A 27,488-nucleotide genomic window follows, 5' to 3' on the forward strand; every position below is an offset into this window, starting at 1 on the left:
AGTCTGAACTGGTGGTGACTGACAAGCAGGAAGACTTTGGAGTCAAAGCGAATAGCTCCATGAATGGCCCAGCATGTGGCAGCTGTGAAGAAGGCAAATTCCATGCTAGGGATCATTAGGAAAGGATTTGACAAGGAACTGCCAATATCATAATGCAATTATTCAAATCTATGGTGTGACTGCATTTGGTATATATATTGTGTTTCAGGGGTTGGCAAAGTTTTTATGGCTTGGGCCGCTTCACCGTCCCGCAGATGCTGCAGTGGGCCAGAGTGCGTGCACGCACACATGTGCAAACACTATTTCCAGCGCTCCTTCCAGCGCAGAGGAGGCATTCGCAGCTTCCCATTGGTTGCAGGAGCTTCCTGCAGCCAATGGAAAGCCAGCCAGTGTCGCGGAAGGCAGTCCCCACTCTGCTACGTGCCAGTTTAGCGCGGCGCATGGGAGCCAACCAAACGGGCAGTGGGGTCCCTGAGCGGGTGGTGGAGGTCCATGGGCTGGTTAAACGACCCCTATGGGCCGCTTGTGGCGCATGGGTCCTAGGTTGCCGACCCCTGGTTCTGATCACATCTCAAAGGTCAGAAAAGGGCAACGAAAACGATCAAGGGAGTGTTGCAACTCCTCTGAGGAAAGGTTGCAGTACTGAGGTGATTATGCATAGCATTATTATTATTATTATTTATTGATTTTATATACCGCCCTTTGCCTGCAAAAAGGGACGTGGGTGGCGCTGTGGGTTAAACCACAGAGCCTAGGGCTTGCCAATCAGAAGGTCGGCTCCCGTTGCTCGGTACCTGCTCCTGCCAACCTAGCAGTTCAAAAGCACGTCAAAGTGCAAGTAGATAAATAGGTACCGCTCCGGCGGGAAGGTAAACGGCGTTTCCGTGCGCTGCTCTGGTTCGCCAGAAGCGGCTTAGTCATGCTGGCCACATAACCCGGAAGCTGTACGCCGGCTCCCTCGGCCAATAAAGCGAGATGAGCGCTGTAACCCCAGAGTCAGTCATGACTGGACCTAATGGTCAGGGGTCCCTTTACCTTTACCCATACCTGCTGGTCTCGGGCATGTAGATAGAGGATAGAAAAAAGTCCTTCCCTGCCTCATAACACTAGAACTCAGGGCCATCCAATGAAACGGAATGTTAGACAATTCAGGACAGAGAAAAGAAAGTACTTCTTCACACAGTGCATACTTGAACTATGGAACTTTCTCCCTCAAGAAGCAGTGATAATGATTTTGCTTTTCCTGATTTAATGAATTAAAAAATAAAAACCAGAGCAAGTTGTTTCAAGAAACAGGTTTATTTAATCAACGCCTTTATGACAGGAAAACAAGCTTTTTCATATAAAACAATATTCCATAGTTTCTAGAAAATGACATCTCAAGAGCAGTGGTCAGTTATTAATTCTTTGCTGCCAGTTTAGGATTTTTGGCAATACATTTTTGTAGACCAACTCACTAGAATGTATCACTACAATATGCATTTATCTCAGAGTTATGTTAACAGAATACAAATGCATGCTCTGGCATTCCTGTGTCTGAAGTGCATGCACAATGATTAGTGCTCCATTGGTTCTTCAGCCTTTTCTGCAGTTTCTTCAGCAGGTTGAGCAGTCTTGAAAAGGTAAAATAAAAATATTAAATATAATTAAAATTATGTCAGTTTTAATTGTCACTGGTAGCAAATTATAGAACAAAATCTTACAAATATAAAACCCCACCAGTATTTAATTTTAGAGGCCAAGTCCATTCTGATTTTCAATATTCCACAATTCTGCACTAAATAATTGCATAGAATCAAAATCAAATTAGGCCACGATATATCTTTTTTAATCAAATCTTTGCAACTTTAATATAATTCCCATTTAGTTCCCAAGCCTGACAGCAGTCATACTATACATGCCTGCTTTAACTGTAATTTGTTCCTCTTATTTAAAAAATGGTTCTGAAGTTCCAATATAGATAAGAGTGTCCAACATAAAAAACTTTTTAGATAAACATGATTCAGTGACTGAAAAACCCAATAATGGTTGTACCAAATAATTTCATACTGGAGCCTATTAAGTGTCCTCTCATTGTCCCCATTTACAGGACAACTTCCTTAAAAATACTTTGTGATATCCAGCTTATCTTTAGTGTCATGGCATCTGAAGGGGCTATTTTTGTTGATTCCCCCTCCTGCAGCCGTCAGAAAATGTATTCTAGAGAGTTAGAATCTGTTCAGAACAGATTTTGAGGGCTGCTGGGGTGGTAGATGGGGAGGAGAAATCAGCAAAAGTTATTGCCTTTCATTAGTAGATGTCTCCTGCAGGACCAATAAAATAATTACCTATTAACAATTACTAATATAATTAGGACAATTAAGACAGTTAAACGTTATCAAAGTATAGGAGTCTCATTTCTCCACAGGTTAAATATTGGACCAGGCTTGTTAATTTAAAATAATGCCTTTTTCTAGTGACGAAAGGACAAAGAGCAGATCTCAAGAGAACTACACTGGGGACAGCTTTCCACAGAAAGGGTTTCACAACCCCAAAAGGTCCTCTCCCAATCACTACTCCTTCAAAGACAGGGAAACTAGAGAAATGCCTCAGCGGAAGATTGCAGAATGTGGACAGGTTCATTACAATTGAGGTGGGGTGGGGTGGATAGCCCCCAAAACCTTTGAGATAAAAGAAAATGGTAGTAGCAAAACCATAGCTTATAGAACACTAAAATCAGGTATTTTACAAAATGTTACTGTATAAGTAAATTCAATGTGTTGTATTAAATTTGCGTACCTTTCTCTGGGGTCTTTCTTCAAGTCCTTCTAGGAATGGTGCTACATCATCATCATCATAAATAGTGAACTCCATATCTTTACCAACAATCCCAATGGAAACATTCTGTTAAATGATAATTGTAAAACTAAGAAAGGCGCCCCAGTCTTTCTGCAGCACAGATTATGTACAGCTATTCAAAGGGAAGTCAGGAGGATTTAGACCATTCTTTCCCAACATTGTGCCTGTGCAGAAGTCTTTGTGTAGGGCTTCTGCTGATGAGGCTGGTTAGGTAAATCCTGCCCGTTAAAGCAAAATATTAGCCACCTCCATGATAGACACCAAGCAACACCTGTGCATTTTAATCAGGCATCCCCATACCCAGCCCTCCAGCTGTTTTGGGACTACAGTTCCCATCATCCCTGACCACTGGTCCTGTTAGCCAGGGATGATGGGAGTTGTTGTCCCAAAACAGCTGGAAGGCTGAGTTTGGGGATGCCTGATTTTAATCATGATGAGAAGCCAGCATAGGTGAAGCAAGGTGCACCTTAGCTGGCAAAGCATCTCACAATGTATTAATTGCTATGAAGGAGCAGTCCTGTACCCTTGTGGCCTCACAAATCAGTAAAATGACAGGATATGGAACACCACCATGGAGTAGATACAAAAGTGGCAGGTACATACAGGACATTCCCCAATATATATAAGCCCTTGATCACATACGTATGTATTTGACTGGAATAGGTCCAGAAAAACCTGTTCATCCAAGAATTCCTGCAGCAGCTCAAACATTGCCTTTATTACTTTGGCCCCAACCCCAGAATTTCACATAGGCCTGCTGTTATTCAAGCAATCCAGATAATCAGGACTAGTGTTATTATGCATACAAGTGTCTCCTTGCTAGTGCTGGTCAATATCCAATAATAGCCATATTCAGAGCTGATCCACTTGAATCACTGGCAAATGACTTACTTGGCTATCACCTGCTATTTATAAGTCGGTAAGCACATTTCTAGTGTTTATACAAACATTTCTAGTGTTTATACAAACATGTATAAAAGTGATGCATGCAAGTGCTGTTCAAATGTAGCCGAGTTGCTTAAGTTAATGATACAGTTCAGGAGTTCTGGGTGCACTGGTAAAAGGGTTATTTTGTATCTTTTTACCTGAATAATCTTCACTACGTACAACTCTTCAGTTGTGAATTTTGGCTCCCACTTACACAAATGATAGGATTCATCCCCCTCCTGTATTGTGCTTTGCTAGTGTTACTCACGCTCCAAAATCATAGAACAGACCACAAATAAAAAAAGGTTCCAGCACTTGCCTTAGTAGTCAGATCCTGTTCTGCAGGAAGAGTCTCTCTCAAGGCACGCAGACCATGCTTAACTAGCTCATTCAGATTACCTGTAAAATATGTTTTCAGTTATGACCAGTTCAGAAGCTCAGTACAGTCATACCTCCACTTATGTATCCCTATGGATATGCAATCTTCGGGATGCGAATGCAGCAAACCCGGAAGTATTTTTCTGGGTTTCGCCACACGTGCATGTGCAGAAGCGCTCTATGCACGCTGTGCACATGCGCAGAAGCAGCCCTTAAGTTGCGAATTCCTCAGGATGCAGCCGGACCTCCGGAACAAATCCCGTTCGCAACTGGAGGTACCACTGTATTTCTCCTGCAGGGAAGGGGAAGTTTCAAAACTGTCTCCCTTCCCATGCCCGTGATTACCAGTCAAAGTCCGCTCAGCAATAAACCAGGAACACAACATGTACATGAGAGAAAGGGGTAGAGCAATATGTGCAAAACATCATACAGTCAAACCTCGGTTGTCGAACTTAATCCATTCCAGAAGCCTGTTCGGCTTCCGAATTGTTCAACAACTGAGGGACGGCTTCTGATTGGCTGCAGGAGCTTCCTGCACTCAAGCAGAAGCTGCATTGGACCTTCAGCTTCTGAAAAACGTTCAAAAACTGGAACACTTTCGGGTTTTCGGCGTTCAGGAGCCAAAACGTACAGTAACAGGCTTTCAGGAGCCAAGGTTTGACTGTACTACAAATCAGATAGAAGAGACAAACACTTACAGTCAGCAAATTCAGTCATGTGTCGCTCCAAGTAAGTTCGAGCTGACTGGGACCTAGCTCCAATGGACATTGCTTTGCAGTCAAAATAATTTGCAGAAGGACAGGTCTGGAAGATATGGGGACCCATATCCTAGTAAAACAAATGGACATTATTTATTTACCATGAAATAGCATAAAGATATTTCCATTCTATTTTATTTCAAAAGAATGCAACATATAAAATCTGTAATTAACATATATGGGTACATATACAATTTTCAATTTTCAGGTTTCCTGACCAAAGGCCTAAAATAATATGGTGCTAATATTATACCATATGTTTCATGCCTTGCATATAGGATGAAATACAACTGATTCTCCTTGTATTGTTTTCAGCAGTGGAGTCTTCTTATTCTTAAATAAATTTATATACCACCCTATATCTGTAGATCACAGGGTGGTTCCCAACATAAAATTACAATACAGTCATACCTTGGAAGTCGAACGGAATCTGTTCCGGAAGTCTGTTTGACTTCCAAAACGTTCGCAAACCAAAGCATTCGGAAGCCCCGTCGGACGTTCAGGTTCCAAAGAACGTTCGCAAACCAGAACACTCACTTCCGGGTTTGTGGCGTTCGGGAGCCAAAACGTCCGAGTACCGAGGCGTTCGGGGTCCAAGGTACAACTGTATAAAAAGCAGAAAAAAACAAGAACAAAAGCAAACCAATAATCCTCCTTTCCACAACACAATTAAAAGGACATTGAATGTCAACCAGCCAAAGACCTGGTTAAAGAGAAATATTTTCACCTGGTGCCTAAAGGTATATAATGAAGGCACCAGGCGAACCTCCCGGGGGAGAGCATTCCACAAGCGGTGAGATGGAGAAGTGGGTTTTGCCGATTCCCCCTCCTTCATCCCCCCAAAACCTATTCTGGAGGTTATGGCTTGTGACAGTATAGAATGGAGGCGGGGGGAGTGGGGCAATCAGCAAAAATCACTTCCCCTTAGTGGACACCTCCACTAGATCAAAAGGTCTTGTGCTCACAGGAGGACAGCCCTTGGAGACAACCCACTGTTTAGTGCCATGTTGCTAATATAGTATCATGCTTCTTCTAGCATAGAAAACTCTCATTATACTTTAGAATAACGTATCATCCAAGGAATATGTGATAGACAAGTATGAAAATGAGCCTTACATCATAGCCTGCAATGAGAAGTCCGACACCATATGGCCTTCTGCCATACCGTTGTGTTGGTATCTGCGTTTCTTGGACAAGCTGAGGAATGTGTCTCAAACGGCATGTATATTTCAGTTATAAAAACATTTCTATCCCACTTTTCCACCCTCAAGGGGGCCCTAAGGCTTACAAATAGAGAGAATAGAAAGACAAGTAATGCTAAAAGCAGATAGCATTTAAAATAAAAGCTATTAAGACCATCAGCAACACACATTTCAATTAAACACAACCCACAAAACAGCTGAGCAGAGAAACCCCCCACTAAACCAAATGCCTGTGAATACTCAACACAAATATTCAAGATATATGCACTTGATTTATTGTGGCAACTACACAAAAGTTATCACTTACTGCTCAAGTAACATGAACATGCAGAACCATTCAAACGTTCCAAGTTATACTCAAGGGTGTCACTCAGTGGATATTAAGACCTCTGATAGCAGAAGATAATAAATTTTCAGATATGTTCTCCCTCCCTCATCTGCTCCGGAGGACCTCCCAATCCTCTAGAGCAGAATTTGGGGGTGATGGGTGGGCTGGAGCTGCAGAAAATTACTTCCCTCCCAGTTTTGGTGATAGAAGCCTTACCATCAGCTGAGTAACACTGTTGAATACAACTCTTCAATGTTATCATTTGGTTTTTACCACTACCATCTGTGGCTGAAATTTTCCAGGGATCAGTAGATCCAGCACCTTTAATATTAAAGCAAAAGGTCTCCAATGACCTGAACTAGTTTAGTTCTTACACAAGTCAATACATTGATCAATACACTTACTGAAGTGGTAAGAACATTGGTCAAGAGCAGAGCATAATCTTGACAACCGTGAGCGTCTCAAGATTACAATCACACAAAAAAAGGATACTGCTTCCAATCAGAGATACTAGTCGAGACACTGGAAGAGGTCTGTCAAATACAAATCTAGAATCCAGACACTCCTGGCGCATGAAATTGCTGCAGGATTCAGAGAGAGAAACAAAAATACATCAGTAGATGGCTTGTTATGCACAGGTTTCATTCTAGGTGTAGCTTTGATCCTTGTTGTGATTAATGGAGTGCCCTGCAGTAGCCCCATCTAGAGGGCATCAGCTTAGGCAAGCTGTTCAGCTACAATTATATTGCTTGGGGGTCGCAGCAACAAGCAGTGCTCAAATCTCACCTCTCCAAGAAGTTACTGGACAGAGTATGTTTAGCCACTGTGTTTTATATGAGGTTTTAATGTTAGTCATGCTGCATTCTTCTCCATGTGAAAAGCAATGAATAAGAAGAAATAGGGTTTATTCAGGCTGCAATCCTATATTCACTTACTTGGGAACAAACGCCACTGAACTCAATGGCACTTACTTCTGAGTAGACATGCACAACATTGCCTGGCAAGTCACTGTTCTGCCCATCTCAGCCCCTTCCCCTGCACCCTCACAATACTGGCTACCTCTTAGCTGAATCCCAGACAACGTGTTTATAAATTTGCTTTAATTCCAGTCAATGGTACCACTGGGGTTTACATGCAATTTTATGTACTCTTAAAAGGAGGCATATAAATATTTGAAATGCACTAAAATAGGTGTAATTTTATCTCTGTGCCCTATATATGAAATAAACCAATTTGCAAAATTACCATAGAAGTCTTGCATCAGCAGTAAGCCCAGCAATTGAAATACCGATATGGTTGTCAACATATAAGATTTTTTTCTGATGAGCTGCCAGCTCAGACTGTGCCCTCTAAACACAGAAAAAATAGTTGTGAGTCACACAAACATTTTGACAATGACAAGTATGGTTATAGTAACAACTGACTGGAGAGTCTTTTATCCATCCCTTCTTATGAACACATGAAAATGCAGTACACTGCCGGATGATTGGTCCAGACCACTGGTTCCCAGTTGGTGGTCCATGGACCCCAGGTCTGCATAACCCACCCAGGGGGTCTGTTGCACCATTCACATAACAAAAATTACCATAGACATATCAAAATTTTCAAAAGTAGTGGGTCCATGGCTTGGCTTTTGAAAAACGGGGTCTGCTGTACTTTGGCAACTGGGAACCACTCTTCTAGGTAGCTCAGTATAGGCAACTCCCCATTTATGTGGGAGTTACATTGTGAGGCACAGCACATTTTAGTGAAATCATGTATATTTGAAGCACGACTGAAAAAGTCTGCAAACACACCATTCTGCCCCCGCCCCACTTTTGTGACGTTTTCGAGTCACTTCCAGGTTTGGCACATATCAGACACGCCTAAAACCATCACTGCTTGTACTGTCTATCTGGCAGCAGCTCAGCAATGATTAATGGCGGGTAGTGTATTTAGAAAGGAAAAAGCACCATTATGTTCTATTATTTCCAGAGCATTTAGAATGCAGTACTTTACTTCATGGTAGTTAGGCTTACAATTGTACAGTAGTGCCCCGCAAGACGAATGCCTCGCAAGACAAAAAACTCGCTAGACGAAAGGTTTTTTCGTCCGCGATTTGCCTCGCAAGACGAATTCCCCTATGGGCTTGCTTCGCAAAACGAAAACGTCTCGCGACTTTGTTTCCTTTGTGTAAAAACCGTTAAAACCAAGGGTGCTTAGCTTGAGCAGCTGCAGTTGCGACTTGACTTCGAGGAGCAACTGTTAGCACGCGGTTTGGTAGCCTTTTCTCAGACTTTGCTCACTTTTGAAGATTTTCCAAAACTTTTCCAGAACTTTTCCAGAACTTCTCTTTCATCCATTTGGTAAGTTAAACTTTTAAAACTTTTTTGGGGGGTTTTGGATTTTGGGTTGGGGTGTTTGGGATTCAAGGACTTGGTGTTGGGAAGGGGTTTGCGATAATCTGGGGGCTTGTGGGCCTTTTTTGGGAATTTTTATGATTTTCTGTGACCACTGGGCCAGGTTGTTTTTTTTTGAAAATTTTTCTGAGTTTGAATTTCTAGTGCTGGCTGGCTGGGGGAACAGTTGGGGAGGTTTCTGCAGAAATCTGGGAGCTTGTGGGGCTTTTTGGGATTTTTTGTGATTTTCTGTGACCACTAGGCATGGTTGTTTTTTTTCAAATTTTTTTTTCTGAGTTTGAATTTCTGAGTGCTGGCTGGCTAGGGGAACTGTTGGGGAGGTTTCTGCAGAAATCTGGGGGCTTGTGGGGTTTTTTTGGAATTTTTATGATTTTCTGTGACCACTAGGCATGGTTGTTTATTTTTGAAAAATTTTTCTGAGTTTGAATTTCTGAGTGCTGGCCATGTTGTTATTTTTTGAAATTTTTTTTTGTCTGGGTGGGGAAGCAGTTGGGGAGGGGTTTGCAGCAGTTGGGGAGGGGCTGGGGGAGCAGTTGGGGAGGGGTTTGCAATTTCTGTGTTGTGGGTGGGTTGGTGCGTGTCTGTGGGAGCAGTTGAGGTTTTTGAAGACATTGGTGATTTTTGAAGCTTTTCCTAAACTTATTTTGCAGCCATTTGAGGTTTCTGAGGACTTCGGTGGTTGATTGTTGAAGCTTTTCCAGAACTTCTCTTTCATCCATTTGGTAAGCTAAACTTTTAAAACTTTTTTGGGGGTTTTTGGATTTTGGATTTGGGGTTGGGGTGCTTGGGATTCAAGGCCTTGGTTCTGGGTTTTAATTTCTGTGTGGTGGGTGGCTGGCTGCTTTTGTATTTTTTGGGTTTGAAGCACATCACTGATTTTTTTTTCTGTTTCTGAGTTTACGAAGGTAGGAGCTGTGCTGCCATGGGACCCAAGAAGACTGCTGCTGCGGTGGCCGGCGATAGGAAGAAGGAGAAGGTGACGCTGGAAATGAAGAAGGAGATCATCTGGAAGCACGACGGTGGAATGCGTGTGACGGACATCGCCAGGGAGTACGGCAGGAACCCATCGACCATCGGGACCATCCTGAAGATGAGGGAGAAGATCCTGGCGACTGATGCAGCCAAGGGAGTCACCAGGATCGTGAAGAACCGCCCAGCTGTCCTGGAGGAGGTCGAGAAGTTGCTGCTCATCTGGATAGAAGAGAAGCAGCGTGCAGGGGACACAGTGTCTGAGGCCGTCATTTGTGAGAAGGCCAAGGCCTTGCACGCTGACCTCATCCGGGAACAGCCAGGAACCTCAGCCGAGCCAGAAGTCTTCAAGGCTAGCAGAGGTTGGTTTGACCGGTTCAAGACAAGATCTGGCATCCACAGCGTGGTCAGGCATGGAGAGGCTGCCAGTTCTGATGTTCCTGCGGCTGAAGACTTTGCAGCGGAGTTCCTGGAGCTTGTGAAGACGGAGGGCTACGTTCCGCAGCAGGTCTTCAACTGCGACGAGACCGGGCTGTTTTGGAAGAGGATGCCCAAAAGGACTTTCATCACTCAGGAGGAGTCCAGGCTGCCTGGCCACAAGCCCATGAAGGACCGTCTGACCCTGCTCTTCTGTGCCAACGCAAGCGGCGACCTGAAGATCAAGCCCCTGCTGGTGTACCACTCGGAGAACCCACGGGCCTTCAAGAGACACAAGATCGACAAGGAGCGGCTGAGTGTCATGTGGCGATCCAACAGCAAGGCTTGGGTCACACGTGTGCTGTTTGTGGACTGGGTCAATCTTGCTTTTGGCCCTGCTGTCAAGCAGTACCTGCTGGACAACGACCTGCCGCTGAAGGCTTTGCTTCTGATGGACAATGCTCCTGCCCATCCTAAAGGCCTTGAGGTGGACTTGTTGGAGGAGTTCAGCTTCATCAACATCATGTTCCTGCCGCCTAACACCACACCACTGCTGCAGCCGATGGATCAGCAGGTCATCGCCAATTTCAAAAAACTCTACACCAAGGAGCTTTTCAGGCGATGCTTTGAGGTGACTGACTGCACCACCATCACCCTGCGGGAATTCTGGAAGGACCACTTCGACATCGTCACCTGCTTGAAGATGGTCAACACGGCCTGGAAAGGGATCAGCCAGAGAAATTTGAATTGCGCTTGGCGCAGCCTGTGGCCGGACTGTGTGGCACCAAGTGACTCTGATGCACCAGAGTCAACAGTGGTGCAGGACATTGTTGCCTTGGGGAGGACCATGGGCCTGGAGGTCACGGAGGAGGACGTCTGCGAGCTGGTGGAGGGGCACGACGACGAGCTGACCACCGTGGAGCTGGTCGAACTGCAGGCAGAGGCTGCGCAGGAGCAGGCCTCACTGGAAGAGGAGGAAGCAACTGAGGAACGGCTGTCCTCCGAAAGACTGAGGGACATTTGCCAGAAGTGGAAGGAGGTGCAGACATTTGCAGATCTACACCACCATGAGAAGCACGTGGCACATGACGCTGGGAACTTTTATGATACGAGGGTCATGTCGTCTTTCAGGGAGCTGCTGAAAAGGCGGATAAAGCAGCAGACTATGGACAGGTTCTTGACCAAGAAGCAAAGAGTGGAAGAGGAGCCTTCTTCGAGTGGTCCCCCAGAGTCTTAGAAAATGTACTGTACACTTTGTTGATTTTTAAATGTTTTTCTGTCATGTTTATAAAGTTAATTTATTTTCCCTTCAATTTTTGAACTGCTCTTTACAGTATGTGTGACTTTAAAGAGCAGTTAATAAACTGTTGTTGTACCAAATTTGGCTTTGTTTGGACTTTTTTTGACCATAGGAACGCATTAATTGATTTTCAATGCATTCCTATGGGATTTCGTGCTTCGCAAGACGAAAAATTCGCTAGACGACAAAAATTGCGGAACGAATTAATTTCGTCTTGCGGGGCACCACTGTATAATAAAGGAGTTCAGATATATTACAGAATCATAGCATTGTAGAGTTGGACAGGACCACAAAAGTCATCTAGTCCAACCCTCTGCAATGCAGAAATCTTTTGCCCAACGTAGGGCTCAAACCCACGACCATGAAATTAAGAGTCTCTTGCTCTACCAACTGAGCTCTACCAGCTACAAGGATGCTTGGCAGCGGTGGGATTCAAACCCACACTTCCAGAGATACTTGCCCTATACAATAGTCCCTCTTACCACTGACATATTATTATAGTAGGAAAGAATTGCATGCATCCTCTTCTCATTTTAAAGGGGGGGGGGGGAGGATTAACTCCAAGCTTTACCCTAATGTTTACCTTTAAAGCAACTAGAACAGCATGGTTCTTTGATTTGAGTCCAACAGTTGCAGAGCCTTGCTTCACAGCCTCCATTGCATATTCAATTTGATGAATTCGCCCCTAAAGAAGAAAACACAGATTAAAATGTTCCTCTTTTAAAATGTGCTGACTCCAGAAGTACATTGATCATATTGCATACTGCAATAAGCAACCTTCTGGCACCACTGCAACTGGGAAGGTGAAAGAGACAGAGAGAGAGAAAATACACACCAAGTTACAGTAACAAGGAACTTCTGAACTAACATAGTGAAGCGCTGCAGCTTGGCTTGCATGTGCATTCTCTCCGAGCACCACAACCTTCCCAGGAAGTCTTTTTACTTTGGGCTGCCAGACATATTTCATTCCGTATGCCTTTTATAATTGCATAATTTACCAGCCAATGGAATATAACAAATGCCTTTTTATGTTCAAGTGGAGTCAATGGCTTCACAAGACAGTGTTTGGAACATTGATACAATTATGTTCTGACCAAGCAACCCTAAATACTTTTCACACCAAGTAAAATATAAAGTACCTGAAGAATTACTATCCATTTGGCAAGGATCTCTGTTGTTCATTCACAAACAGCACATGCATACACACAAAACAGGAATTGGTGTAACTGTGTACACACTACAGTGGTGCCTCGCAAGACGAAATTAATTCGTTCCGCAAGTTTTTTCTTCTTGCGAGTTTTTCGTCTTGCGAAGCACGGTTTCCCATAGGAATGCATTGAAAATCAATCAATGCGTTCCTATGGAAACCGCCTTCAGACCTGGTCCGGGGACAGTCTGTCCCCCGACCTCTTCTGAAGGCGGGGGGACGGGACGGACAAGGGCTTTTCTTCCCACCCCCAGCATTTTAAAAAACCCCGGGACAGCGGAGACTTCTCCGCTGTCCCGGGGCGATCTTAAAATGCTGGCGGGCGGCAGCAAAGCCTCCGCTGCCGCCCGCCAGCATTTTAAAATCGCCCTGGGACAGCGGAGGACTTCTCCGCTGTCCCGGGGCGATTTAAAAGCCCCCGGGAAGGCAGGCAGGGGGGAGCAAAGACTTTTGCCCCCTGCCGGCCTTCAAAAGCCGTCCGGGATAGCGGAGAAACGAAGGCTGGCGGCGGGAGGAGGTCTCTCCGCCCCGCCGCCAGCCTTTGGAGGAGGTCCGAGGACAGTGGGGAAGACGCGCTGCGCTTCCCCGCTGCCCCGGAGATTTCCCTATGGGCTTTCGTCTTGTGAAGGAAGCCCATAGGGAAATTCGTTTTGCGAAGCGCCTCCAAAACGGAAAACCCTTTCGTCTAGCGGGTTTTCCGTCTTGCGAGGCGTTCGTCTTGCGGGGCACCACTGTAGTTCTTACAACTTTCCCTTTAAAAAAAATGATTGCACTTTCCCCAATGTCTAGGCCAGGGGTCTGCAACCCGCGGCTCCGGAGCCGCATGTGGCTCTTTTACACCTTTGCCGCGGCTCCGGGGTGGATACTAGCAAGGGGAGGAGGCGCATTGTGCGCCCCGACACTCCCCACTGTGGCGGGCGCTGTACTGGCTGTGACGTTGCATGGGGGCGGGGCGTGTGTTAGTCACGCACCGTCCCAACATCACCTTCCCGGTTTTGCGTCTCCCAGATTTTTTTTCCCTTCGGAAATGGGTCGAAGTGGCTCTTTTTGTCTTAAAGGTTGCAGACCCCTGGTCTAGGCAATCAATCAAACTCATATGGAAAACTGTTTACTAGCATATTCCTTTGGCTATTAAAGTTAGGTACAAATCACTGCAATGAGTTGAGAAAAATAAATAAATAAATAAATAAATAAATAAATAAATAAAATAATAATAATAATAATAATAATAATAATAATAATAATAATAATACCTGAGGGCTCCAAACGGTGACATCATTGTCATACTGGTTGCGAAACTAAAGTGCACAAAATAGAATCTATTAACATGAGTAGCATTATCAGCTACAAAGGTACAACATTATGCTTTAAAACATTTTAAAGTATGACATAAGAACAGCCGTGTTGGTTCTGGCCAAAGGCCCATCTACTCTAGCATCCTGTTCTCACGGTGGCCAACCTGATGCCTACGGGAAGCACACAAGCAACACCTGAGTGCAACAGCACTCTGCCCACTTGTGATGCCCAGAAACTGTTCAAAGACATAGTACCTATGGCAGTGAAGGTACAGCCAGTAGCCACAAAAATATACAGGCTGGGACAAATTTTACTTTCAAGAGAAGACTGAAGAAGGTTTGTTTGTTTAAATGTGGCACTTCACAATTATTAAGGTTTGCTAAGAAGCTCAGAATGCAAAGCTAGGAATAGGGAGGAAGGGAGAAATAAGGTAAGGTATGGGAAAGAAAGAGATTAGAATTACTCAAAGTTATTGCAAACAGTGCAGTAAGTAGCATAGGCACATGGCCTAATCATGTTATCGTGGATTAGGGGTAAGAAAGAACATTTTTAAGGTGAGGAGCTTTAAAGAAATGATTCGTGATTAGCAACCCAATACTGAACATGCTGCACAGAAACAAGTCCGAAGTCTAACACTACAATCCTGCTTCCTTAAAATCAAGGTAAGTTTTACTTTTGATTACAGTAAGAGCAACATCATGCCTTTTTTGGCTGATCAAAGCATGAATCAACACACTACTAGACAATTGCAGAATAACAGCTTTCTACAGCATTAACTGCCCCACACTAGCCATGTTGAATCAAATGGTTTCACTTCTCTTTGAAGGACTGCATTCAGGGTCTACAAGACATTGAAGCACTTTGGCATTTTTAAACCAAATTCAAAACTCCTACTTGAATGAAATTTTAACAGAACACTTTTCTGCTATTTTAGTGGGGATCAAGAAAATTCTAAGATGTGTTCTAAACAAGAAATCTGCAAATTAAAATTTGATTATATGAAGATGCGTGTGAGGGCTACATGAAGGCCTATATTTAATTCAAGAAGTTATGCTGAAGTACATGTCTCTTGCTCATAGAATACCAGGAAGAAGTAAAACTGGAGACTGGCACCACCGGGGCTCTAAAATATTTGATACAGCCACATACATACCTGTTCAACTTTCACCCTGAGAAAAGTCCTCCCCCGCTACCCCGAAGTCATACAGAGGAGAACAATGGAGTCATGAAGCAGAATAAAATGCTGCATCATTGAGCAATGGTGAATGATTCGCTCTTTGTGCAAACTGGGGATATGCTTCCTCTGGAGGTTATACAGAAAAACTGGACGGCAACCAATTTCTTGTCAGACATTTTATCTTGCCTGACAAGCCTGCGATTTCGAAGGGATGAGAAAGGAGTTTCGCTTTCGGTTAAGGAGGAGAGAATTTGAGATTATTATCGGGGTTGAGGTGTTGGGGCAGCCATAATAGTCCCTGCATCTTAGAGAAAGGTGGATTATCTTCTTTTTTTATGGAAAAAAAATCTGAACAAACGGTGCGGGAGGGATTGATGCTGCTGCTGCCCCTTTCTTGCGGAAGGGGCTCGGAGGCGCGAAAAAGAAGATTTGGGAATGCAGGAAAGTTTGATTTAGGGAGAAGGCGGAGGGATCGGCCAAAGAGATGCGGAGGCAGCGCTGGGAGGCTTCAGGCTCCTGAAGGCGGCAGGAGAAGAGGCACAACCTGGGCCCAGACACAACCACCACTCCGATGTGCTGACTCACCCACTTACTCCGACGAGGGAGACGTAGCCTCCCCGCGATCTCTCCCCGGGCTCCTTCTGGCTCTCCCTCCCTCTCTCCCTCCCGCCGGCCCCCGATCCCCACCCGTCTCACCATGTCGGCTGCTTCCCGAACACCACCACGAGCGGCTGCACCAGCAAGGGTGGCTTTGGGGAAAAAGGAGATCGATAGCTCGGCGAGCGTCGAGTGCGGGCTTCGGGACTTCCTTCCGTCTCTGGCGAGGAATCGCAGCCGATCGCCAAACCCCCGATCCAAAGGCGCCTCGCCAGGACGGCTCCTCCCTCTGGAACAGCGGAAGGTCGGCGCGTGCGCACTGGACACTCGCCGCTTCGTACTGTGAGCTGCCCTGAGATCGTCAGACGAAGGGCGGTATACACATTTAATCAAATAATAATAATAATAATAATAATAATAATAATAATAATAATAATAGTAATAATAATAGCGACCTGCCCCATCCTTTAGCAGTTGTTGTTTTTCCCCTTTTAAAATACCAACAATGCAATACTATGTGAGTCTCCTCAAAAGTAAGTCCCCTTGAATTTAATGAGATTTAGTAAACGTAAAGGGACCCCTGACCCTTAGGTCCAGTCATGTCCGGCTCTGGGATTGCGGCGCTCATCTCGCTTTATTGGCCGAGGGAGCCGGCGTACAGCTTCCGGGTCATGTGGCCAGCATGACTAAGCCACTTCTGGCGAACCAGAGCAGCGCACGGAAACGCCGTTTACCGTCCCGTCGGAGTGGTACCTATTTATCTACTTGCACTTTGACGTGCTTTCAAACTGCTAGGTTGGCAGGAGCTGGGACCCAGCAACAGGAGCTCACCCCCTCGTGGGGATTCGAACCGCCGATCTTCTGATCGGCAAGTCCTAGGCTCTGGTTTAACCCACAGCGCCACCCGCGTGCCTTAATGCGATTTAGTCCCAGGTAAATTAGTGTGGGACTGCAACCTAGATTGACAGAACTGGGCGAGTTGGTGGGAATTGTAATCCAAAATGTCTGGAGGGCACCAGGTTGGTAAAGACTGGTATACATAAAAAGCTGTGGAATTATAGAGGCAATCAGGTGGCACTCTTGGCAGCACAGAGAGTCCAGAGCAAGGCATTAGGCAGGCATCCCCAAACGTGGCCCTCCAGATGCTTTGGGACTACAACTCCCATCATCCCTAGATAACAGCACCAGTGGTCAGGGAGTTTGGGGGTACCTGCATTAGGCCAACCTTGCAGGAGGGCAAGTGCACTCCGTTAATGGGTGGGGCCAAAACAAATGAGATGGGGCAACAAGTTCAAGTCAAAGCAATTTACAGAAGCTTAAGCAGCCCGGGAAAATATCAAGGCCTTTGCCTGGCACCGAAATTACCGTATTTTTTGCTCTGTAAGGCTCACTTTTTCGCTCCTAAAAAGTAAGGGGAAATGTGTGTGCGTCTTGTGGAGTGAATGCAGGCTGCACAGCTATCCCAGAAACCAGAACAGCAAGAGGGATTGCTGCTTTCACTGCACAGCGATCCCTCTTGTTGTTCTGGCTTCTGAGATTCAGAATATATTTTTTTCTTGTTTTCCTCCTCCAAAAACTAGGTGCGTCTTATGGTCTGGTGCGTCTTATAGAGCGAAAAATACGGTACATCAAGGTCACATACAGGGTATCATGCTTTAATTCTGCTGTATGCACCTAAGTTACCCCTTCTGTTGCTACATTGAAGTAACTTCCCAGAAAGAAGTTGCACAGCATATTAATGGAGCTTGGGCATGCCTCATTCTAAGTAGTATTCCAGTGTAATGAATAAATCATGCTGTTGGCCTGTATTCATCATCTGTAAGGATTGATGATTGTTACATCCTGATTCACCAAAATTCACCCAACAACATTTTTACACCCGAAAACCAGGACATCAGGATTTTTCTACTAGTACTATCTTACCAATAACAGTCTGAATCATATCTAATGAGAGAAAATATGGGCTCTGGGGTGACTGTGCACATCCCTCATTCCTACCTCCTGTCTGCGCACCCTTCTCAAGGTCTTCTTGTGAAGAAAGATACATGCATCTGTTATATCCTTCCTTTTTGCCATAGCACATATTCACTCTTTTGGGGGTATGAGGAAGAATGGGCACATAATTCTTTTTTCTGTGCTCTCATGTTTGAAAGGGTAGGAGACCTGTTGAAAGAGGACAGGATTCCTGCCCTTTTAAATAGTCTGAGTAGAAAAGGGGATTTCAGTAAAGGTACCTTGTTATGCAAGTTACACTTGCTGAAATCCTCTCTTCTGCACAAATATTAAAGATACAGAAGGCACCTGGCCATCCTACTTAAAGAGTCTTTAAAGACTTTCAAAATTATTCTTGCTCATCCTCACAGAATAGTAACAGATCCTAGTTGTCACAAGCTATGTCCCCAAGTATAAGCATTTTACATAGGTTTTGCTACATTTTTGGCTGTTGTGATCAAGAATATTATCAGCTCATTGCTATATTTGTTTTGTTTATTTATTAAATTCCCATACTTCCCTTCAGCCGAGGATCATCTGGCGGTTTACAATATATTTTGTCTGCCAACGCAAAAGAAAAGTTCTGATATGGAAACTTATCATTAATGCAAATTTGTCTGGAGTCCCTTTTGCTATATGTGAGGCTTGTGTCTTTTTACCCTTGTAATTCCCTACTACACGACTAGATGGGAACTACTGCTTCAATTGCTATTTATTTAATCTATTATTTTCATTATGCCTTTGTATATGCACTCTCAGAGTTGGCAGCCTTGTTCAGCAAATAATCTTTTCTGTCTTTCATATCTTGTTTGCCAGTTGTGTTTACTCATCCATTTTTCTCTTTAGTTGTCAAGCAGCAACCACCCAAACTGCATCCTCTGTACCAAAAGCCATCTAAGGAAGCCCAGCAGATGGTCTAGCTGCTGTGAAACAAAGAGTTGCTTTCATTCTTAAATTTGTTTCCTCAGCTCTTTTCATTTGGTAACTCTGTAATAGAACATTTGACCTTTTACAAAGATCAAAATGTAAATAATGTTCTTTTCATGTTGTTCTTTAGCAACCATTTAAAAAGTCAAATAACATTAAAGTCCTTTTTTACTTTTAAAATGTTATTGCTGCCAAGATCTCTCTCCCCCTCTGCCTTGGAGTCCTTCTGTGATTTATCACAATATGCATTAGACCTGAACAGGCTTGCCAGCATCAGGTGATCAGAACTGTAAAGCCCAACCCTCTGTGGTTTAACTTGGAAATAAGTCCCAGTGAAATCAATTAATCTAGGCTGTAGCCTTGCAGCAGAAGGCCCACTGGGTTCAGTGATGCTTATATCTAGATATGTATAGGATTGCAACCTTTTTCAAGGGAAAAGGGAGTTAGGGGGCAATCCTATACATTCTTACCTTAAGCCTTCTTGAACTCAATGGGTCTTTCTGCTAGGTAAACAGGAATAGGACTGCACTGCGGAAGCAATAATATGCTTTTACTTTGTCTTAAACTCAGAAGAAAACAGGTTCAGATTCAAGACCCATCAATAAAAACATGCATAGGATTGGACTAATTTACAAAAACAAACTTTGAAAAGGTTGTGGTTAAACTTACATAATGATATAGTATGCACAGTATGTTACATTAAAAAAACCCAAATGATTTAATACATCTAGATTTTACTCTACAGTACTGTAAGTTGAAAACTTGCCATTGCATGAAATGTGAAAAGCCATTTCTTAGAACTTTATATTGTTTCCAAGAATATACTTATTACTGAAATACCAATAATCATTTCTCAAACTATCTTATGGCTTCATTTTTTGTGTTTTTTGTATAATTATGGTATTGGTTTTCACTTTGAAACATCTACCTATTATGAAAATTGAACTAATGCTCAGAAAAAGTGTTGCCGATTTTAATTGAGCAACCACCCTGCTGTGAAAAACCTCGCCTGATTTCTTCAGATCATGTTGCTGTGAAAGGAATGGGAGCAGAGCAGCTTTTCAGAGCTCATTTTGCAAATCTAGCTCAGATAGCTAGATAAAGGTCTTGTGCTTAAATTCTGCTTGTGGTTTCCCAGCAGCTTCTGGTTGGCCACTATGAGAACAGGATGCTGGACTAGATGGGCCATTGGCTTCATTCAGCAGGCTCTTATGGAACTACATCCACAAAAGACTTTTTTAGCATGGAAGCATGCCTGGATCATGATCAATCATTCTATTTTTCTTCCCAAGATATACATTTATGAGGCCCATCGATATTTCAGTTATGCTTCTACAGTGGAGTATGCATAGCTCAGTTCCTTGTAGCAGTTCTCTGAAACACATCAATGCACTTCAAATAAATGAAAATGGTAAGCAGAAATGTTTGTAGGATCCAAGCCAAGGTGTAGTGCAAATAGCAGAAGAGCATGGGCCATGAAAAAAACATTTTTATAAAGACAGCAATAAAGTCAGTGTTTTTCTTATCTGCCTCGGGAATTTAAAACAAGCTGTATTGGATCAGACCAAAGGGCTATCTAGTTCTCAGATGCCTATGGGATGCACACAAGCATGGCAGGAGTGCAACAGCCCTCTCCCCACTCTCATGTTGCCCAGCAAATATAATTGTGGACAAAATGTTAAGTATAGAAAATTTAATCATCCTAGCTTATCTGGCTACAGTTCTGAATTTTTGTATATCATCATCCACTAAAGAATGACATTTTAAAACACTGGAGAAGGCACCTGGGAGACTGTTTGGATGATGATTAAAATGTATCTGCCATTGATAAGAAACAGCTATATGCATAAGATGATAGCTGTAGATGTATGAAGTCTGTGCTAATACTTAACTTCTGATTTACAATACAGGAAATGACTTTGGTATAATATACCCAGCCAAGTTATTGTATTTCATAATATTTTTCAGAGTGAATTTTAGTTTTGGGAGTCCTGTTGACATCGTTCACATTTATTTACAGTTTGCCAACTTGCCGAATAATGCATTGGCTGCAACCGCTTTGTGTTATTTCAATTCAACATTATGTACAGCAAACATTTTCTTTGGCAGCGCCATCTTAGTCACCTCTGCTCCAAGACCATCTGCTTTGGAAGCAGAAATATGATCCTGCCTTGACAACAGCGAGACAGCTTCTGGCATCGAAACATCCTTCCTCTGCAATTGTTTTGACAGATTCCTGACTTCAGACAGTACATAATGCATGATGCCTACATTATTAGAGATTTCACTGGTGTAAAGACATTTCTGAAAACAGTGTATTTGATTTTTTTCTATGGTTCCATGTAGGCAATGGTAAAATGTCTACAACAGTCCTGTAGAACTTGAGACCCCTCAAGGCAACCAGACCCCACTAGTGGGGACTACTAGTGATTGACAGTTCTTCTGCATTTGTAGTCCCAGACCTGCAACAGAAATAGCTTTACAGTACTGAGCCTTCGGTAAGTCACCATTCATAGCTCATAGATGATATATGGTTTCATAGAATCAAATACCGGTAATTGTAGAGTTGGAAGTAGTGGGGCAGCGTGGCAGGGGGGGCTCAGGGGCAGTTGCCCTGGGTGCAAAATTGTTAGGGATACAAAATTTTAACACCTGATGCTGCCTCAATACAACTGCGCGCTTCCGTTGATGGGCTTTGTTGAAAACAGCTTCTTCATGAGAACCAGGAAGTGACCTCTCCAGACAACGGAATGACTTTTCTTATCTCTGCAACTGCAATCTCCTGGGTGATCAAATACCATTACACAGTTGAATGCACATGCATATTCCATCAGTTTTATTGTCTTACTCTTTTTGTGAAACATTTTACAATCAAGCAGTATATAAAAGTAGAGAAATAATAATAAATATAATGCAAACATTATTAAATTTTTACTTACATTTCAAGCCTATTCCACCCCCAATGTTCAGGATGGGCTAAAACATATAGAAATATATACATTAAGCTATTAAAAAAGATGAAAAAATAGGCAATACAATATATCCACGATCTTTTTAGCAGTGGTCCATCAGTTGTGGAATCTTGTTACTTGGGAGGTGTTCATAGTCTTCTCATTGTTCTTTCTTCAACCTTAAGAACATTTTTTTCCTGCCATGTATTGTAATGAAGATTGCACTGGTTCAATATATTAGTTCCTACTGTTTTTAACTATTGACTTGTTTTTAACAGTTTTGACTAGTTTGGACTAGTTTGGACAGTTTTGACTAGTTTGGAGAGAGTTCCTTTTAAAAGGTGGTTGTGTGTGTGTGTCTGTGTGTGTAAATAAAAGGTCACCTTGTAAGAGTAATCCCCCTTGGGATTCATGCTATCTTCAGGCAAGGGCAAGAGATAAGGGGGGGGGGCGGGGTTTGCAGAGAATTCAGAGTAAGGTGAGAACCACTTGTCTGCTGGCTTCTGATACCTTCTGTATATACATAAAAGCTAATGGCTTGGAGGCACCACCATCTAAATTTCTCACCCAAAGTGAATATAGAGCTGGTGGAAGAAGTGGAGTTATAAAATGGAAAGCAGATAAGTATGAAATAACCCCCCACACCATGTCAGCTATTTCCCAGGACTGCCAAAAGTCAATCCCAATGAAAAGTGTTTTTTTCCCCCTGAATGCTGCTCGAGGCCGCCCACCCTAGCTGAGATTAAGCATTGAACGGTTATATAAATCAAAACTAACCTTTCCCAATAGTGGCCACTCAAAGATAGTCCAGGAGCAAGATATTCTGAGCTGCCTTTACAAATGGAAAGGGGGCCAGTGTCCTCTCTGGAATGGGCATTTGTAGGAGGGGTTCGAAAATTTTGTGCTTTCAAACAGTTATATTCTATGTGTTTCACCATGTCTGCCTGGGTACTAGGTGTACCAGGCAGTTTACATAAAGAGATTGGCACAGTGCCCTTCCTGAAACAGATACTTGTATGGCTGTTGATTCTGGAGACATTTTCAGCTGCATATCATGAGTGCCAGCTAGATGTGTGATTTAGGTGACCAAAGGATCAGGATTGTTTGCGTAAATGGGATAATGGCACAGCGTCCAGTCTCAAACTGACAGAGGTGAGTTTAGGAGAGAATTTCTTGCAGTATACTAAAGGTAAAGGGACCCCTGACCATTAGGTCCAGTCATGACCAACTCTGGGGTTGTGGCGCTCATCTTGCTTTATTGGCCGAGGGAGCCGGCGTACAGCTTCCGGGTCATGTGGCCAGCATGACTAAGCCGCTTCTGGCGAACCAGAGCAGCGCACGGAAACGCCATTTACCTTCCCGCCGGAGCGGTACCTATTTATTTACTTGCACTTTGACATGCTTTCGAACTGCTAGGTTGGCAGGAGCAGGGACTGAGCAACGGGAGCTCATCCCGTTGCGGGGATTCGAACTGCCGACCTTCTGATCGGCAAGTCCTAGGCTCTGTGGTTTAACCCACAGCACCACTCGCGTCCCTTGTAGTATACTATGGACACCAAATAGAAGAGTTATGTCTATGCTTTGGCAGACCTTGGCTGCTAAAATTGCAGGAATTCTGGGTTGCTTTACTAAATGGGGTGTGTATCAACAGAATCAAGTTTTAAGCATGGGCAGTTTGGGGGAAGAGTTATTTTGCAAACAGAGAAATATAGGCACTTTGTATGCACTGTTTCTGTACTTTAGGAATACTGTCGTTGAACTTCATAAAAACCTAAAAAAAAAATTATGTATTTCAACTTTTAACACTGCTGTTAAATGGTACATAGGCTGTATTTTACAGCTGCAGCATGAGAGAAGATGACTTGTGCTACTAAAATGTTTGTAGTTTGTATTTTATACACAAACGGGTGGAATTGCAGAATTTGTTGCTAAGTGGATATTGAGGGTGTTTTTGTTTTTAACATTGTCTCCTTTTTGTCTTTGTGAGATGTTAGTGTAGCTGAGCTCCCTGGTAGGATCAATTTACCTGCAGAAGTGAAAATAACATCTTGTTCAAATTGGGAATATCATTAAGAGCATTAAGATAATGGTCTTTTGAGTCCCCATCTTTGGAACATGTTAGTTTATGTGCCTAGGGAAGGGAAGTAGTTGGGTGGAACAAGGAGCTATCATCTCTGTGAGTACGGGCAGATATGGTTTGGGGGGAAACTATTCAGATCTTGTAAAAAGGGGTTGACCTTAGTATTCTTCTAGCTACTGGAGTTTACCTTAGTAGTATGGCAAGGCCCTGTGCAAGGCCAAAATGTAACACCTGCCCCCTGCCAAGGCATATAAGGGACCTGCAGGTCTTTGGGAAGGAGTCGTGAGGCTCTGGCAGGTCATAGAGCCCTGACACCTCCTTCCCAAAGTTGGTCAAGTGCTAACTAGGCTCTGGGTAGGAGGCAAGAAGACTCTAGGAGCCCTCACACCTCCTTCCTAAAGCCCAGAGCTTTGGGAAGAAGGGAAGGCACCCTCTTGGCCCCTATGTGGAGTAACCAGTCACCCTGCCCTAAATCTGCCTCTGCTAGCTATTATAAAGCCATTACCCAGTGTCAGCTGATCCCCAGCTCACAGAAATGGAGTAGCCATGTTAGTTACTCGTTCTCTGACAGTGTTATTGATAAATACCGGGTTAGTCCTGAAGAAAACATCAATAAAGGACCAGCCTGGTATGACTTGCAGAGACCTGGGTGATTTACTTTTGACCCAGCTTTGCACCCAAGGGTACTCAATCCAGCACCAGCACAGATTGGAGAGAGGGTGGGTGTCACCATCATTCATATATCTTTCACTGTCCTCATCAGGAAGCCGATCCCCTTTGTAACAGCATTTGAGGGCTTGTTCTTGGTGCTGATCCTGAAAAACGGACTAATGCAAAATATGGCAGCCAAAGTGCTATTGAGGAGCAGTCTGAACACAAATTCCCATTCCAAAATGATTACACTGGTTAACAATTATTTTTCTAGGCCCAATTCAAGGAGCTTACATTTCTGCTTAAAGTCATGAATGGCCAGGGACCCCCAAACCTTAAAAAAACACCTCCTGACATACCAACTTGCCTAAGTCTTAAGCTGAATGGATAAGGCCCAGCTGGTGGTTCTTGTGCAGGGTGACTGCACAGCGCTGTGAAATGCGTAGCACTAATTTCCTACAAGGGAAAGCGCAGAATCCATAAAATGGGAGGATAACATATGGAACGTATAAGGTGTATGCATCATTACAATTAGATGGAAATTATTTTTATGGCGAATGACCCCTAGACTTGTTGCATAGCCCTACCCATTCTTGAATCCTGATAATTTATTGGGCTTTAGATTAGACCTGAAGATGGAACGAAATGGTGAAAATGACCTTTTACCAGCTGTGTCTAAAATGCAGTTTTAATGAGGGGCCTAATCTAAAATCCATTCTAATCAATTACTTTTCATAGGAAGAACTTCTGTTTGTTCCACTGCCAACACTTTAAGAGACAAAAATATTAAGCTAATAAAAGTTGCATGTTAAAAAAGGTGAAACAGAGAAGCATCCAGTGTGAAGGTTTGAGACGAAAAGTGTTGCATCCCTGACATTTAAAGTGCAATTCTGTACTTATTTACCCTGGATCTATGCCCCACTGAACTCAGTGGGATGAACTGCACATGCCTATCCATTTCTACTCAGCACTGGCCAGCCCAAATCTTTTTGGCATCTGAGATGAACCACAGAATGGTGCCCCCCCCCCAGACCAGGAAAGAAGGGGTTTGAGTGAAGATCTACATCAGGAACCAAGGTGGAAAATCAAATCAACCCCACCAGTCAGTTGAAAGGGGAATCAAAGGCCGTCATGGGGCAGGGAGGGAGAAGGGTCCCACTCTGAACCATGCCAGGTGGGTGCAGATATACCAGGGGGCTTCAGAGGGCAGCCCCTGCCATTCCCTCCCGGGTCTGCTGCTCCCGTGGAACCTGCCACTCGAGGCGGGCGGTCGCCTCACTTGGCCTCATGCTGGCCCTGCTACTCAGAAGCAAGTCCTACGGAAATCAGCGGGGCTTACTCCCCAGTACGCAGGGCGAGAACTGCAGCGTTACTGCCAATATATTCCGAGTTCGTGCGCTGTTCGGCCTCCCGCCGCCCTCCACCTCCGACCGTTAGGATGAAACTTTCCTTGAGCGGAGGGGGGGGGGGCGCGTGGCGGATTTTCTACTTCGTCGGTGCTTTCGGCGCCTACTGCCACGTGACTTCACGCGGCGGCGGCGGCGCAAAACTTCGTTCGCCACACCGGACCCTCCTGAAAGTCGTTATTTCTCAGAGCGTGGAAGCGCGCGCGAACGGACCGTTGCAGCCGTTGAGCTCTGGGAGGCGACCGCGAGTTCCCTCTGAGGGAGCGCAGCGAGCGAGGGAGAAAGAGATACTTTTACCTTTCCCTCTCTCTCTCCCTCCTCCCCCCTTTTACCCACCATGCTCCGAGTCCGGACTCTCAGCCTCTGCCGTCGCCGCCGTTTGGGCTCCGCTCGCCGCCGCCGCCGCCTCGCTCCGCGTGCCTTTCTTTCGACGAAGATGAGCGAGGCAAAGCCCGGAGGGAAGAGAAGCTGACGGCCTTCCCGCTTTTCCCGCGCGACCACCATGAGGGAAGAGAAAGAAGCCTCCCCCTCCTGCTCCCCCCTCGCTCCTCACAGGCATAACAACAAACTTGCCAGCCCGCCTCCTCCTGCCCCGGCCGGCGCGGAGCCCAGCCTGAGGAACGGCTACGTGAAGGGCCACGCCACCCCGCTCCCGCAGAGCCCGCCGCTCGGCTCTGTAGCGCTGCTCCGGGCCGCTTGCCCTCGGGGCTCCCTCTCCGTGGGGCTGGGCGCCCTGGCTGCCGCTTCGGCGGCGCTGCTGCTCTCGTGCTGGCTCGCCTGGAGCGAGGGCGAGAGGAAGGCGGCGGCGGCGGCTCCGGGGGCGCTGCTGGCGGGGCTGGGCCAGTGCCTCAGCCCGCTCTTCACCCTCGCCTGTGCTTTCTTCTTCCTCACCTGCTACCTGGCCCGGGACGAGCCCGGCGGCCCCCGGTGGCTCCTGGCGCTGCCGCTGTGCTGCCAAGCGGGGGACTTGGCGGCGCTGCTCTTCCCCCGCCGAGAGGAGGCGGCTGAGCAGGGCGCCCCCGGCCCCCCGACGGCCCAACTGCAGGTGCTGGCGGGCCGGCTGCTGGCCACGCTGAGCACCGTGGCCGGACTGGCCCTCGCGCAGCGCAGCCTCGGGCACCGCAGGAGACTCCTGCTGCTGGCTTTCTCCGCCCTCGTGTGGCTGCTGTCGCTCTCCAGCCTGGGCTCTCTGGCCCCGGCCCTTAGACCCCTGCTGTCCGGCGCCGTCGGAGTGGCGGGGTGCCTGTTGGCGCTGCTGGGCGGACGGCGCTGCGCCTTCGCCTCCTGCTGCTGCTCGCCTGGACGGGAGCCCCAGCTGCACCACCAGCCCCAGCCGCCGCCGCCCGACCACCGCCAGTCTCCTTACCCCAAGTCGCCGAGCGGCGCAGCAGAGGAAAAAGTGCCCGTGATCCGACCCCGGAGGAGATCCAGCTGCGTGTCTTTGGGGGAGACGTCCACCAGTTACTATGGGAGCTGCAAAATGTTCAGAAGACCCTCGTTGCCTTGCATTTCCAGAGAACAGGTAAGCCTTCCTCCGGCAGGGAGGTGAAGGGTAACTTTTCTCTAACAGAAAACTTTGGCCTCAGCCAGGGACGCTGGAGAAAGAAGATCGGAGTTTGCTTGCTAGGCGCTCAGGCCACTATTTTGATGCTTTAGGTTTATCTTAAATCCGGGGTGAAACTGAACAT

At 45.2% G+C, this 27,488-nt stretch overlaps 2 protein-coding genes across 2 annotated transcripts in view; one reads left to right on the plus strand and one right to left on the minus strand.

The window, feature by feature from the left end:
* Positions 1 to 1,280: 1,280 nt before the first annotated feature.
* On the minus strand, positions 1,281 to 16,048 carry PSMA1 (proteasome 20S subunit alpha 1). The gene is made up of 10 exons (XM_028732297.2): positions 15,893 to 16,048; positions 13,977 to 14,021; positions 12,100 to 12,201; positions 7,677 to 7,780; positions 6,924 to 7,012; positions 6,018 to 6,088; positions 4,842 to 4,971; positions 4,085 to 4,164; positions 2,779 to 2,883; positions 1,281 to 1,613 (listed from the first exon to the last, which is right to left on the minus strand). The coding sequence occupies exons 1-10, from the start codon at positions 15,893 to 15,895 to the stop codon at positions 1,557 to 1,559; spliced, it is 786 nt and encodes a 261-aa protein (XP_028588130.1). The 5' UTR covers positions 15,896 to 16,048; the 3' UTR covers positions 1,281 to 1,556.
* Positions 16,049 to 25,872: 9,824 nt separating this feature from the next.
* Positions 25,873 to 27,488, plus strand: part of PDE3B (phosphodiesterase 3B) — a 52,436-nt gene continuing 50,820 nt past the window's right edge. Inside the window, exon 1 of the mRNA XM_028732314.2 lies at positions 25,873 to 27,322. Coding sequence (XP_028588147.2) covers positions 26,303 to 27,322 — 1,020 coding nt within the window. The 5' untranslated portion in view covers positions 25,873 to 26,302. The remainder of the gene's footprint in view (positions 27,323 to 27,488) is intronic.

This window comes from Podarcis muralis, chromosome 1, assembly GCF_964188315.1.
Source record: "Podarcis muralis chromosome 1, rPodMur119.hap1.1, whole genome shotgun sequence".
In the NCBI taxonomy this organism is placed as follows: domain Eukaryota; kingdom Metazoa; phylum Chordata; class Lepidosauria; order Squamata; family Lacertidae; genus Podarcis; species Podarcis muralis.

Bases quoted from the DNA above. Each gene is read 5' to 3' on its own strand.
- PSMA1 (XM_028732297.2), bottom strand. The intron at 12,202-13,976 runs GTATTATTATTA...TTTCTTCTTTAG, and splicing joins TCACCGTTTGGAGCCCTCAG to GGGCGAATTCATCAAATTGA. The intron at 7,013-7,676 runs GTAATTTTGCAA...TGAATCCTGCAG, and splicing joins GCTGATGCAAGACTTCTATG to CAATTTCATGCGCCAGGAGT.